Source organism: Camelus dromedarius, chromosome 17 (assembly GCF_036321535.1).
Source record: "Camelus dromedarius isolate mCamDro1 chromosome 17, mCamDro1.pat, whole genome shotgun sequence".
In the NCBI taxonomy this organism is placed as follows: domain Eukaryota; kingdom Metazoa; phylum Chordata; class Mammalia; order Artiodactyla; family Camelidae; genus Camelus; species Camelus dromedarius.
Window position 1 is genome coordinate 8,091,044 of NC_087452.1, and position 14,622 is coordinate 8,105,665.

Genomic DNA, 14,622 nt, shown 5'->3' on the forward strand with positions numbered 1-14,622 from the left:
CTGATGAACATAGACGCCAAAATCCTCACCAAAATTTTAGCAAATAGAATCCAACAACACATAAAAAAGATTATACATCATGACCAAGTGGGGTTCATCCCAGGGACACAAGGCTGGTTCAACATACGCAAGTCAATCAGTGTAATACATCACATCAACAAGAGAAAGGACAAAAACCACATGATCATCTCAATCGATGCAGAAAAAGCATTTGATAAAATTCAACACCCATTTATGATAAAAACTCTCGCCAAAGTGGGTATAGAAGGAACATATCTCAACATAATAATAGCTATATATGACAAACCTATAGCCAGCATAGTACTCAACGGTGAAAAACTCAAAAGCTTCCCACTAAAACCTGGGACAAGACAAGGATGCCCACTATCACCACTCCTATTCAACACAGTCCTGGAAGTCCTAGCCACAGCAGTCAGGCAAGAGAAAGAAATAAAAGGGATCCAAATTGGAAAAGAAGAGGTAAAAGTGTCATTATATGCTGATGACATGTTACTATATATAGAAAACCCTAAAAGGTCCACACAAAAGCTACTAGAGCTGATTGAAGAATTCAGCAAGGTAGCAGGTTACAAAATTAACATTCAAAAATCAGTTGCATTTCTTTACACTAACGATAAATCAACAGAAGAAGAAAGTAAAGAAACAATCCCCTTTAAAATAGCACCCAAAGTAATAAAATATCTGAGAATAAATCTAACCAAGGAGGTGAAAGAATTATACTCAGAAAACTATAAACCACTGATGAAGGAAATTAAAGAAGACTTTAAAAAATGGAAAGATATTCCATGCTCTTGGATTGGAAGAATCAATATTGTTAAAATGGTCACACTGCCCAAGGCAATCTACAGATTTAATGCAATCCCTATCCAATTACCCAGGACATATTTCACAGAATTAGAACAAATCATAATAAAATTCATATGGAACCATCAAAGACCTAGAATTGTCAAAGCATTACTGAAGAGAAAGAAAGAGGCTGGAGGAATAACTCTCCCAGACTTCAGACAATACTATAGAGCTACAGTCATCAAGACAGCATGGTATTGGTACCAAAACAGACATATAGACCAATGGAACAGAATAGAGAACCCAGAAATGAACCCACAAACTTTTGGTCAACTAATCTTCGACAAAGGAGGCAAGAATATACATTGGAATAAAGACAGTCTCTTCAGCAAATGGTGCTGGGAAAACTGGACAGCAGCATGTAAAACAATGAAGCTAGAATACTCCTTTACACCATATACAAAAATCAACTCAAAATGGATTAAAGACTTAAACATAAGACAAGATACAAGAAACCTCCTAGAGGAACACATAGGCAAAACATTATCTGACATACATTTAAAAAATTTTCTCCTAGAAGAAATAAAAGCAAGAATAAACAAATGGGACCTAATGAAACTTACAAGCTTCTGCACAGCAAAGGAAACCAGAAATAAAACAAGAAGAAAACCTACGGAATGGGAGAAAATTTTTGCAAGTGAAACCGACAAAGGCTTGATCTCCAGAATATATAAGCAGCTCATACGACTCAATAAGAAAAAAATAAACAACCCAATCCAAAAATGGGCAGAAGACCTAAACAAGCAATTCTCCAAGGAAGACATACAAATAAATGATCAAAAAGCATATGAAAAAATGCTCAATGTCACTAATTATCAGAGAAATGCAAATCAAAACTACAATGAGGTATCACCTCACACCAGTCAGAATGGCCATCATTCAAAAATCCACAAATGACAATTGCTGAAGAGGCTGTGGAGAAAGGGGAACCCTCCTACACTGCTGGTGGGAATGCAGTTTGGTGCAGCCACTATGGAAAACAGTGTGGAGATTCCTCAAAAGACTAGGAATAGACTTACCATATGACCCAGGAATCCCACTCCTGGGCTTGTATCCAGAAGGAAATCTACTTCAGGATGACACCTGTACCCCAATGTTCATAGCAGCACTATTTACAATAGCCAAAACATGGAAACAGCCTAAATGTCCATCAACAGGTGACTGGATAAAGAAGAGGTGGTATATTTATACAATGGAATACTACTCAGCCATAAAAACCGACAACATAATGCCATTTGCAGCAACATGGATGCTCCTGGAGAATGTCATTCTAAGTGAAGTAAGCCAGAAAGAGAAAGAAAAATACCATATGAGATCGCTCATATGTGGAATCTAAAAAACAAAAACAAAAAGAAACAAACAAACAAAAACAAAGCGTAAATAAAGGACAGAAACAGACTCACAGACAGAGAATACAGACTTGTGGTTACCAGGGGCGTGGAGGGTGGGAAGGGATAAACTGGGATTTCAAAATCGTAGAATAGACTACACTGTATAGCACAGGGAAATATACACAAAATGTTATGATAACTCACAGAGAAAAAAATGTGACAATGAGTGTGTATATGTCCATGAATAACTGAAAAATTGTGCTGAACACTGGAATTTGACACAACATTGTAAAATGATTATAAATCAATAAAAAATGTTAAAAAAAAAAAGATGATAGGGATAGTATGAAGTGATCAGGTGATTAAATCAAACACCAGATCAGAGAAGACTTACTTTCCAAGCTAGACATCTTTTACTTAATCCTCTGGGGTTAGGGAAGCCAGGAACAGATAATGAAAATGGCTTTATTTGTATTTTAGAAAGATAATCATCACAGAGAAATGGGTACTGGAAGGGTTATCTGGAGGCATGAATAACTGTAGTTATAAATCAAGGTAAATAAAATAGGGCCTGGAACTAAAGTAACTGTAACACTAATGGGGATAAGGGAACATACTCAAGATAGGCTAACAAATCCGGGATGGGTTAAGATCTGAAATGCTGTCCTAACCACTGAGGGTCCCCAAAAATAAAATACAAAGCCTTTTCTTGAGAAAATTATGGTTTAGTTTTAAGCACAACTGAAAATAAATGATTTTATGAGACTTCTTGCAATTTTTTGTTCTGAAATTAAGTTCTCACTCAACACCTGTATTTAACCTAAGACCGCTGAACAGCTCATTAAGGAAATACTACAATCAGATATTAAAATGCCTCAGAGTATTCTATGTTCATCATGATACAGATAAATTAAAAACTTGGAAAACTCTCAAATAACTGAATACAATTGAATAAATAAATAATGGAATAAATAATTGAAATAAATTGAAGAAAATCCTCATAGAAACAGAGATGGTGGTAGTGGGACTTACAGCCTTGTGACATCACACTGCTGTTAAGTTTCACTTGGGAACTGTAAGAGGGAAGGGCAGAGGACATTTAGGGTCAGGGCAACTGGGACAAACTGGAGCAAACAGATATAGGATATAATTTTTTGTGACCCACAAGACACAAAATTATATACCATAAAAATTACATGTCCTAAGGGCTTTATCAGCATGCCTTTTTTTTCCTAAAAGGCAAAGGGTGAAATACAATTATCCCTTCCTTTCCTCTTTACCTTAACAAATATTTATTGAATGTCTTCTATATACCAAAAATTAGGCTAGATGGTAGTGTCACCAGGCAAAGTCCTTGACCTTACAGAAGTTAACAGTAAGGTGGGGAAGATTGACAACACATGCAATGAAAGAGAATACTGCACATGTGAAGGAGAGGGAAGCAAAGAACCCTACAGTGAGAACAGAATCCCACAATGAACAAATCCAACCAGTTGCTGAGGTCTAAAACCACTGAGGGCTGAATACTAGTTACTAATAGTCAATTCAATATTCACGTACTTATTCTAGGAAACAATTTTCTAGGTCAAGACAAAGTATTAAATAAACAGAAGTTCTAGAGCTTACCTAATAATGATAATTACTTTATAAGACCAATTTAAAGAACTGTGCTAAGTAACTGGCATGAAATACCAAAAGATGATTCAAACATTCTGGTTTTGAAAAGTTGACATGTCTCATGATACTGTGGCAGAAACAAATCATGACTATTGGTGTCACATTGTGAAGCAGTTGTCATGGGATTCCCTTGAAAATTGTCTGGCAAACCAGAAGAGATATATATGATGTCCTTACTCTTATAATCCTTGATTCAAATTTGATTCAAAAGATCTATAATGTATTACTGCCCTATGCTATCATAAGCATTTACTCTGACCCTCACTTAGAAAAAGGAGTCTTTATGTCTAATTTATTCTGTTTAGTTTATTATGTTGACCTGAATTGTAAAGCATGTTGGAAGTGAATATTCTCTTATTCTCTGTGATATTAACCAATAAATTGCTTCTGTTGATGTCGCATGAGCATCCATTCAGATAAACAGGGCAATTTATGCAAATATAACTGTTTTACAAAAATCTCATCATCTGAGAAAATCATGTTACAATTCTCTCTGAAAGTTCAACAAGGAGCAGAGTCCATGCATATTTAAAGCTCCCAGGACTATACATGAGAAGAGAATTATTGAGGTTTCCTCTGACAGCTTAGAGAAAGTGTATGTAAGCTTACATGTCCCAGACAAATTAGGTGGCCTCCTGTTGAAGGATGGCTTCTTTTTCTGACATTACTGTATTCATTTGTTCTACTGGAGTCTGACAAAAGAGAGTTCACCCCCTGTTCAGATTGTGTGCATGGAGATACTTCAGGCTCCAGTTTTAGAAGCAGCCTGTGCTTCAGGACTTAAACCTAAAGTCTGGAACTAAAATAAAGCATTTCAAAAGAGTGAAGCTCTTATAAATATTTATAAAGAAGAATCTCAATCTTCAAACTCTTTAGAAAGAATGGAAGGAAGTCCTTGGAGCCTGCCAGGACTTTGAGCTTATATTTGCTTGCTGTCTCTCTCTCATATACACACATACACAACCCCACCCCCCACATACATAGGACAACTTGAATAGCTCACTTCTTTTTCTTGTTATGCTTCTTACATGATGGAAACATACTAGTAAGAAAAGTAACTCAGCTGTTATTTGCACTGCATCTTATATAGTTATAGGTATATATAATACATATATTTATTTATAGATATAAATAACCTAAAAACTAAAAGAAAATGTTAACTATCACTCTAGTTATTTTCAAACTTTTCAAACTCAAGCAACAATTCTACTCATTTATGGAAACTATGTGCACCACTGATAATCAGGCATCACTGGGTGTGACGTGTTCCCCAAACATGATCTTATTTATTCTACCAACCTGATCATCCCTACCCTCATTCTCTACATGAGGAATCTGAGGCTTGAAAAGTTAAATCATGAGTCAAAAGTTTTACAGCATAGAAATGATGGGGCCCATTATTCAAATCCAGGTCTCTGATACCATAGTCCTTGCTTATCCACATGCCACACTGCCTCTCTTACACGTACACATGGGCTTGTACCTTTTGTTCAGAGTAAGGTCCTAGAATCAACAGGCAAAGGAAAAAGTGAACACTGAAAATTACCCTTGAAGGTTCCCTAAAATTTCCTAAGTATGTGTACTTCCCCAAATTTCCACTAGGGCAAAGTTCTCAAATTATTTTGCCTTTATTCTTAGTTAGACTATATTGCTGTTTCTTTGACTGAACATCAGAGGAGGTAGTTGGATTCTGCTCAGAGTTCATGGAATATGAATTCATACTATTCTATATACTGGAGTTACCTTTGGGCTAGCAAGATGCTCACAATGCAAGCAGCCCACAGAAGTGACATTCACTGAAGAAATGATGGAATCATGTTTCCTCTCAGGAAACCATGTATCTTGGGTTTTTTCTAAGTAATGTACACACTGAGTGAGTAGACTTACCACACATCTTTTAAATTATAGTTTCCCCTCCTTTTCTTTATTTCCTCTTTTTTGGTGGGTAGGGAGTGGGACATAAGAGTGGTTATTAAGCACACAAGTGAATTCACTTAAATTAATTGCACATACGATTCCAATGAAATTTATTATAAATACATGTCAACTATCATATTACTTATAGGAGAAGAAGGACTGATCTGTAAGACTTTACCTGAATCCTCAATGCTTTTTCTTGCATTTCTACAGCTGGCTTTTTAGTTACTCTCATCCCTAAACTCAAAGGCTTTCAGATTGAAGGATTTCATACAAAATGGCTGCCAAAATCAAAACTACAATGAGGTATCACCTCACACTAGTTAAAATGGCCATCATTCAAAATTCCACAAATGATAAATACTGGAAAGGCTGTGTAGAAAGGGGAACACTCTTTCACTGCTGGTGGGAATGTAGTTTGGTGCAGCCATTATGGAAAACAGTATGGAGATTCCTCAAGAAACAAAAAAAAGACCTATCATATGACCCAGCAATCCCACTTCTGGGTATATTTCCAGAGGGAACTCTGGTTTGAAAAGATACACGCACCCCAATGTTCATAGCAGCACTATATACAATAGCCAAAACACAGAAGCAACCTAAATGTCCACTGATAGATGACTGGATAAAGAAGTTGTGGTATATTTACACAATGGAATATTACTCAGCCATAAAAGAATAAAATAATGCCATTTACAGCAACATGGATGGACCTAGAGATCGTCATTCTAAGTGAAATAAGCCAGCAAGAGAAATAAAAATATCATATGATATCACTCACATGTGGAATTTAAAAAAAAGAAAAAAAAAGACACTATGAGCTCATCTACAAAACAGAAAGATTCTCAGACATAGTAAACAATCTCATGGCTACTGGGGAAATGGGGTGGGAAGGGAAAAATTGGGGAGTTTGAGATTTGCAAATGTTAGCCACTATCTATTAAAAACAAATTTTTAAAAATCTTCTTCTGTATAGCATAGGGAACTATGTTCAATATCTTATAATAACCTTTAATGAAAAAGAATATGAAAATGAATATATATATGTTTATATATGACTGGGACATTGTGCTGTACACCAGAAATCAACACATTGTAACTGATTGTACTTCAATAAAAAAAATAAATAATGGCTGCCAATAACATGATTTTCTTTTTGAGCATTTCAATGTATGATTAGATAAAATTATGAACCAGGATGTTCAGACAGTATTACAAGGGCTTCTCCTCCTTGAAGAGTCATTATACAGTAGACTCTTACAACTTAAGCTTTCACCAAGTGACACCAGGAATAAAAAAACATATGAAACTTACCACTGACCTGTCTATAGAATATAGTCTTTTATAAATGCAAATATTTGTCTTGATTCTGTCCTTTACTGAACAATCAACATAATTCTGACCTTATGAACATTGTACATTTTGTAACAAAGTGGGTAGTGCCCTTTTCTTTGTCTAGAACAAAGTTCACTATTAAATTTGAGATCTACTTACAGTAATTATGTAGAACAAGATGGTATTCAAACTTTATTTCTGAGCTTTATTTATTACCTCACTATCTTACTTCTGTTTTCTCTTCATCTTGGCTATTATTCCCATATTTTAGATATGTTCCTAAGTCAGCCTATAACATTATTTTGGTCAGAGCAGAAGTCAAAAAAACAGAGACATATAAAAACACAGTTATCAAAAATGATGAGTTTTTCTTTACAGATCCATGAATTTGGATGTTAACAAGTCCTATAAGTCACAGCATACAAGACACAAGGCCAGAGTTAAGATTTATTTCCTAATCCGTAAGTTTCTCACTGAATTACACCAGAAACGTTTTCCTTAGAAACACAGCAGCTGAGACTACAGCAGTGACTCAGACATGATCTCTCTTAGAGTCTAGGGGACCGGATAGGAAATGACAACAACAAACTGTGCTAACATGTGATCAGTATTGTGGGAGAAGACACTAGAAACACAAGACCAAGCAGGCAGAATTAAGGATGCTCTGTGAATGTGTTTGTTTGAAGGTAGAAATGGTGTTCCGGGGGAGATCTGTCAGTGACTAGGAGCTACGCAGTCAAAGGTGAGAGTATTTCAGTCACAAGGAAGAGTATGACTCAGCTCTCCAGCGAATTTTTGAAATTAGAATCAATGATGAGGCACTGAGTTAAAAACACAAGATTCATAAGCAAGTCCAGCTCCTTCCTTTCAGTAGCCACATGCAGACATGCCATCTATAAACTGGGGCATTTATACAACTGAGTCTATCTGTCGTCTGACCATCAAATACTCAAAGCCATGTCTTAAGGATTTATGACAACTTTCCACATGAAACAAACCTTCATTTCTATTACCTGGCTTACTTGTATGCTTTAAGGTTAGTTAACTACTCTGGTCAATGATACTTTGGATAATATTCTTACCACCAAAACTGAGGACACAACTTTAGCATAAGAACTTTTTAGGAATACACAAGCATGTTTTTTTTAAAAAATATGTTTACAAGATCCAATATTTCCATATGGGGAAACCAGCATATTTATTGTCAGGATTCCTAAGTTTGAAGAGTTTGTCTCATTTTTCAAAATCTGCCCAATGGAAGCCAGCTGGCCAAATATTTAAACTCATTACCTCCATTTTGAGCTAAATAAACAAACATAAAAGAATCTTCTCTAAATGCTACCAAATAGAACCCTCTTTCTCAAGAGAATCTAGTTTCAAAGACTATTTGTCTAAATATGTTCTACTGCCTGGATAATTGATTTAATTTTGTTTTGGCCAAGTCGTTCAGAACCCTCACTGTCATTTGCCTTCAAAGCAAAGTGTCACTATGATTGGGTACTTGTAATTTAAACAATTCTCCCCATTGTGGAGAGGGGCAGAAGGAAAGGCATGCATGAAGAGGCACATTTAGCCATACATGCTCAGGTTTCCATATACCGGCTGTATCCACACTATTATCCATGACACAGTAGTAAGATACAGTTTCAGTACACATTTTCTTTCCTCTCTATTTCTTCTAGTAATATTTCAAGGGATTTCAGTTTCATTGTTTTGAAGACATTCTTTTCAAAAACAACAAAGTGTTGTGGATGAAGATATTACAGATTTACTTCATAGGCAGTGGGGAATGTGAGAGTAGGGATCGAGTGATTAGCAATAACGTTTGCTTAATAAAGATCGAAAGAAATCTACAAACTAAAGACATTGGAAGAGGGTCATCTTGATCATTGTAATCTCTTCCTACCTGCCTCTTTGGAAATCTGCGTGAAGGATTCCACACCTTTCTCTCCATAACTTCCTTCAGAGGCGAGAGTAGACACGTAATTCCAACCTAGAGCCTTTACAATGTCTACCATGGCCTGGGCTTGGAAGGAATCGGGTGGGACCACACGAGAGAAGAAGTCATAGCGCCGGTCATCACTTAACTCGGGTGCCGTTGATGCATAACTAATCTGGGGGATCTGAAAAGACAAGAAAGCACTGCATGAGAGCACACCATCAGGATGTGAGAGATTCATTTATACTTACGACAATTTAAACACAGAGCTTGAGCTCCAAAGAGGAAGCGTGCTTTGCCAAACACCACATGGAATAGTAGACCACCTAAATGCAACCAACCACTTCCTAATGGCACAAAAAGCATCTACTCTTGTGCCTTGGCATTTTATTTTCTCTTCTTGGAGAAAAGAATGAGGATGGGATGAGAATTACAAAGGTCATGGTGGTGAGGAGAAAAAAAAATTAGAACCATTCTGGTTAACATTGTGAACCATGCTTTACTTCTCATAAACTGATAGAAACAAAAGACACACAAAGCCTAACTGGAGTGTGTACAGAGATCGTCTTAGTTGACACATCTTATGAATATTGATGGATGTCATTACTGTCTAACACTGATTGAGTGCTGATCACCTGTGAGGACATATCTAAGCAAGCTAGATGCACTATTTACTTTCTTCTTCCCATTAACAAGCTCAATGAATGAACGCAGCTCAGTAGCATCCTTAGACCCAGGCAAGGGGGTTCCTTGACCCAATGCCATCGCTTCATGGTTCCTGTACTTCAGAGGGCCTTTCTCAAAATTATCTAAGTTTCCATTTGGATTCTGAGAGAGGGCTGACAGTCTGGGTAAAGCCACATGGACCTCTAATCTGCCCCCGCTTTTTTTCTTTTAGAGAACTCTCTATTTCACGTGGATTACTCAGATGTTTCAAGGGGTTCTAGAATTTGTGCCTATATGGATCCTCCTACAGCAGGAACCTGGTTCCAAGAGGGAAACCTAACAAGCAGATTACTCCCCTTGGCTGGCACAGTATTTATTTCTTAGGATCATGTGAGATTAGACACCTGAGTAGTCCTCACAGGCTAACTTCAGTTAAATCAAATTATGTATATAGAAACAGGCCCTTAAAAAAAATGTTTGTCCAGGACCCCAAATACCTGAGAAGACCTCAAAGATGATGACTTAGGGCCTAATTTCAGGATCTCTGAGCTAGTTACTTTCACAACACAATGCCTCCTAGCACTTTCTCTTAACACAAGTATGCAGCAGACCATGATTGGTACACTGATCGTAAGAGTGATCAACTCCTACAAAATTCTGGTTGTAAACCCTCCAGAACTTGCCCTTGCTTTATCATAAGAATTGCTCATGGATCTAAAAACCAGTTTTGATCTTTGCTCAGACAAAGCCCAACAGTCCAAGTCTTTGCTCCAAAATATCAAAGCTACACTCTTAATTCTTTTGAGCCCTAAACATTCTAATCAATATTAACCTATTATTCTCTTTCCAGGACAGTTTGCCTAAAGTTTATCCACTGGCCATTGTTCAAAGCTGGGCACCACTTCTGTACAGCTCATTTCTCCACCAGTTTTTCTTGGTTACCATCACAGTCAAGTCAAGTGGTCCCTCAGAGGACTCACTATTTTCCATGCAGCCTAGCTCTGATGCAGTTCTGCTCTACGACCACTAGGGGCAGGCCATGTGTCCCTGACTGAAAGTCCAAAGCCAGTGTGAGAGAGCCTTCAAGACTCCTGTTGGTCTTCATCTTAGGAACTCCTCAGTTCTAGGGGCAGTGAGGTGCAATCCAAATAAAATGGGACTTGGCCTTGAGAAGATCTGAAATCAAAGCCTGACGTTTCTCTGTTCACTAGGTTTACTTTGGTGAGTATTTCACCTCATTGAATTGGCTACCTTAATTCCTGCAGGATTGTTTTGAGAGGCAGGAAATACAAATGTGCATTGTTTAGCATGATGCCTGGATCAGCATGGGCACTTAATCTATGGGGGTAATGACAATCAAAGGAGAGAAAAATGTGTGTTTTCTTACTATGATTACCCATTCTCCACATTTGACTTTCCAAGTTCTTTTTGATGCATTAGCAAAAACATTTTCCGCATCATCCTAAGAAAATGTGTTTACACATTCCTATCATTATTGTGTTAGAGATAGTATCTACTATTTAACTCTTCATCACATGCCAAGAATGTTGTAAAAGTTTCATGTATTGCCTTATCTAACCATTAGTAAATATTCTTCACTATACGATATGATACTATACTATTATTAAATCATTTTACAAGAGAGGAAATTGAGACTTGAAAGGAGAATATGACCTTACCTCAAGTCACAAAGTTGTAAGATAGAGAGCAATACTCAAACCAGACACAGCCCAATGCAAACTTCTGAACTCTTTAACTCTGATACTTTGTTACTAAAACTAAAAACTCTGATAAATTGTTACTAAAACATTTTAATAATCAGCATAAAACAAGGAAGAGTAGTAGATTACTGGAATCCAGGCCAATTTCTGTCCACAACACTGACTACTGAGCCACTGAAAGTAATTTTATAGGTCACTCTTAGGCTGTTGTTCAAACATTATATTTAAACACCTTATTAAAGTTCATACAACTATGCAAACGGATTGAGTTCCTTATGTTTCATTTATAGTTCATGGGTTATAAATTTTATGTGAAAAATTAACTGAATAAAGCTTTTGGACAAAAAATGGAGGGAGGGAGGAAGGGAGAGAAATACCTTTTCTTACAAGAGATAAAAGTAAAGAAGCCAAGCATGTCAGTATTTTTCCATCAATTTCAACTTGTGGAAATGGAAAATGCTCGTGCTGTTGCACAGATGCCTTCCCTGCCAAAATCCCTTTCTACCTGTGAAGGTGTACTAATAAAGATATATCCAGCCCTCTACTCAAATTTGTATTTATATTGTTGCTGTAAAACATAGCAATTGTGAAATACCTCCAATGCAAATGCATTTTCTAAACTGTGCCCAACATTTTAGCAAAGAAAATCCTGGTGAAACAGATTTTTTCCTCACTACCATGCACACTTTGAAAATGGTTACTATAGGTGGTTTATCTCTTCCATGCTTTATCTCTTCTATTATAAATGAGGAACTGGCTTAAGTCATGTATGTCTCCTGAGGATCATACATACAACCTATATTCAATGGCACTCACTTCCATACTATGCATACAATGACGCCAGAATAAGGAATGAAAGATCTAGTGGATTTCATTTCTGAGATAAAAATATAACTGTGTAAGGCTATCCCTCCTAGCAGTAAGAGATGGAGAACCCATGTACACAACCTATGAAACAGGCTGTATACTTATTAAACTGTTATCCTGTATGTTTAGTTACTTGTTTTCAAACTAAGTTTAAGCCTACATAGTAATTATTTTGAAGTGGGTATTAAAACTGGTACCTGAAACTGACCAAATTATTATTAGTCACTTTTAGTGATTAACTGACACACTGCCCTTGATATCTAGCTATACTTTCTTTTTCTGCTATTGAAATTCTCCCCTCTTGCCAGTCTCCTTTGAAAATGCAGAACTGATCTTTTGATGAAGACAATCTAGTATGATCCTAACTCTGCTGTATAAAAATAAATAGTACATCTCCCTTTAAGCTTTCCTTTTTCCAATTAAAAAACCCAAAACATCTTTATTGTAGGTCTAAACCTTCATTTCATCATATTTTGTTATTCTTGATTCTTTATAAAAATTTGTTATTCTTTGTTCTTTATAAAAATCACACAAAAATGGTATGGATAATGATGTATATCAAATAGGGTTAAAAACATCTATAATCTACTGTGTTTGAGTTTGTAATTTTTCTTATAAAACTAACAATACGTATATCATTTATGAAAAAGAGAAACAGAGACAAGAAAATAACTTTAAAGCCTTAATTCCTGTCAACATTCTGTTAAATCTCTATCTTTTTTGTGTGTGTCATGTGGTATGTACGTATGTATTTTTAATTATGGAAACCTGAATCTTAATCTCATCTTCCTTTCCCTTCCCCCCTCCCTCCACCTTTCATTTTTCTCTCGCTTTCTTTCCGGTAGCATAATATTCTGCTAAACTACTCCTAAGCTAAATCTAACCTTTATCGTTAAATGATTAAGCATTTTTCAAGTTTCTCCTACCATTAGAAGAAAAAAAATCTTCAGCGCTAATTCAAGTCTCTGTAGACATAATGAGTATGTTCTTAGAATATTGTTCAAGCCCACCCCCCAAGCAAAATGTCAAATATTTGAGATTTACAATTAAATATGTCCCTGTGTGGAAATTACTGGCCACTGTTATATAATGTAGACCAGCAATCTATACGTTTTATCTCAAATAGTTAACTACTTGCTGCAGCACCATGCACTAATTACTCATTCACCACTGATAGCAAAGACCATATCTTGTCATATATTAAATTTTTAAATACCTTTGGGTCTTTGGGGTGTATTCTCCACTATTCCACTTCTCTGTTTTCTGAATCTTGGGACAGTGCTTTACTATTTAGCTCAGATAAACTTAGATTATTTTAGAGCTATAATACTTGGAATATATTCTCACTTCATAACTGTTCTTTCAAAAATTACCATGGATAATCACACATTTAATTTTCTAGCTGAACTTTCATACAATATTTTCAAGTTCACAAGTTTCTATTAAAATTTTGATGAGAATTACATTATATTTATAAATTAATTTGGAATACATTTATAATATTTTATTTTTCCCTATGGGAAAATACCTATTTTTAATCTATTTCATTGTTCATCCTTTTCACTTAATAAAATTTTATAACTTTCTCCATGTCGGACTTGCACATTACTAACTTTCTTTCCAGATAATTGTTATTTTTATTGAATTATGAATGATATAAAATTTTCATTTTGTTTTCTATTCATTGCTGGCATATATGAATTTATTAATTTTTGTATGTTTACTTTATGACTTACACCCTTATTAAAATTATTAGTTCTAATTACCTTGGGTTTTTTTAATTGGGATTTCCAGGTAATTAAGCCATATTACAAGAAATCATTTAGTTTTCTTTTCTAATTACATCAGCTAGATCTTCCAGGAAAATAAGAATGAAAATGCTGAAAATAACTTTACTTTTTCCTATTTCCCAACAGTGAGCATTTAAAACCAACTAGTATTTACTCTTGAAAAACTCCTGATCAAATGAAGAATTATTTTTCCTAAATATAGTCTTAGCTAGAACATACAGTACACATGTGTCTTCAAATAGTTGAAAAATTATTTCCCTCCACTAAGTCTCTTTTTCAAAGAAAATCTTCTGTTTCTCCAATTATTTCTCCCAAGACATGAGTCAGGTAACACTAATCACAAGATAGAAAACTAGCTTCAAGTAATCAAGATTTTTGAGACAAAGCAGGTCTCACACCTCAAAATTATCATTTAAAATTTATGCAGAAGTCAACTTTCCTGACCCTTTTCAAACACTGAAAAGCAAACAGTAAAAAGCAATAAAAACCATCATTCTTCAAGTCACCAGATG

General features: G+C 35.7%; 1 protein-coding gene across 21 annotated transcripts in view; it reads right to left on the bottom strand.

The window, feature by feature from the left end:
* GRM7 (glutamate metabotropic receptor 7) overlaps positions 1-14,622 on the bottom strand; it is a 770,235-nt gene that overhangs the window by 529,113 nt on the left and 226,500 nt on the right. For all 21 annotated transcript variants that reach the window (XR_004142565.2, XR_004142567.2, XR_004142566.2 and 18 more), the window contains exon 2: positions 9,034-9,250. Coding sequence is in view for 7 of the 21 variants with exons in the window: in XM_010984985.3 (XP_010983287.1) it covers positions 9,034-9,250 (217 nt within the window). In the remaining 14 variants the exon portion in view is untranslated. The remainder of the gene's footprint in view (positions 1-9,033; positions 9,251-14,622) is intronic.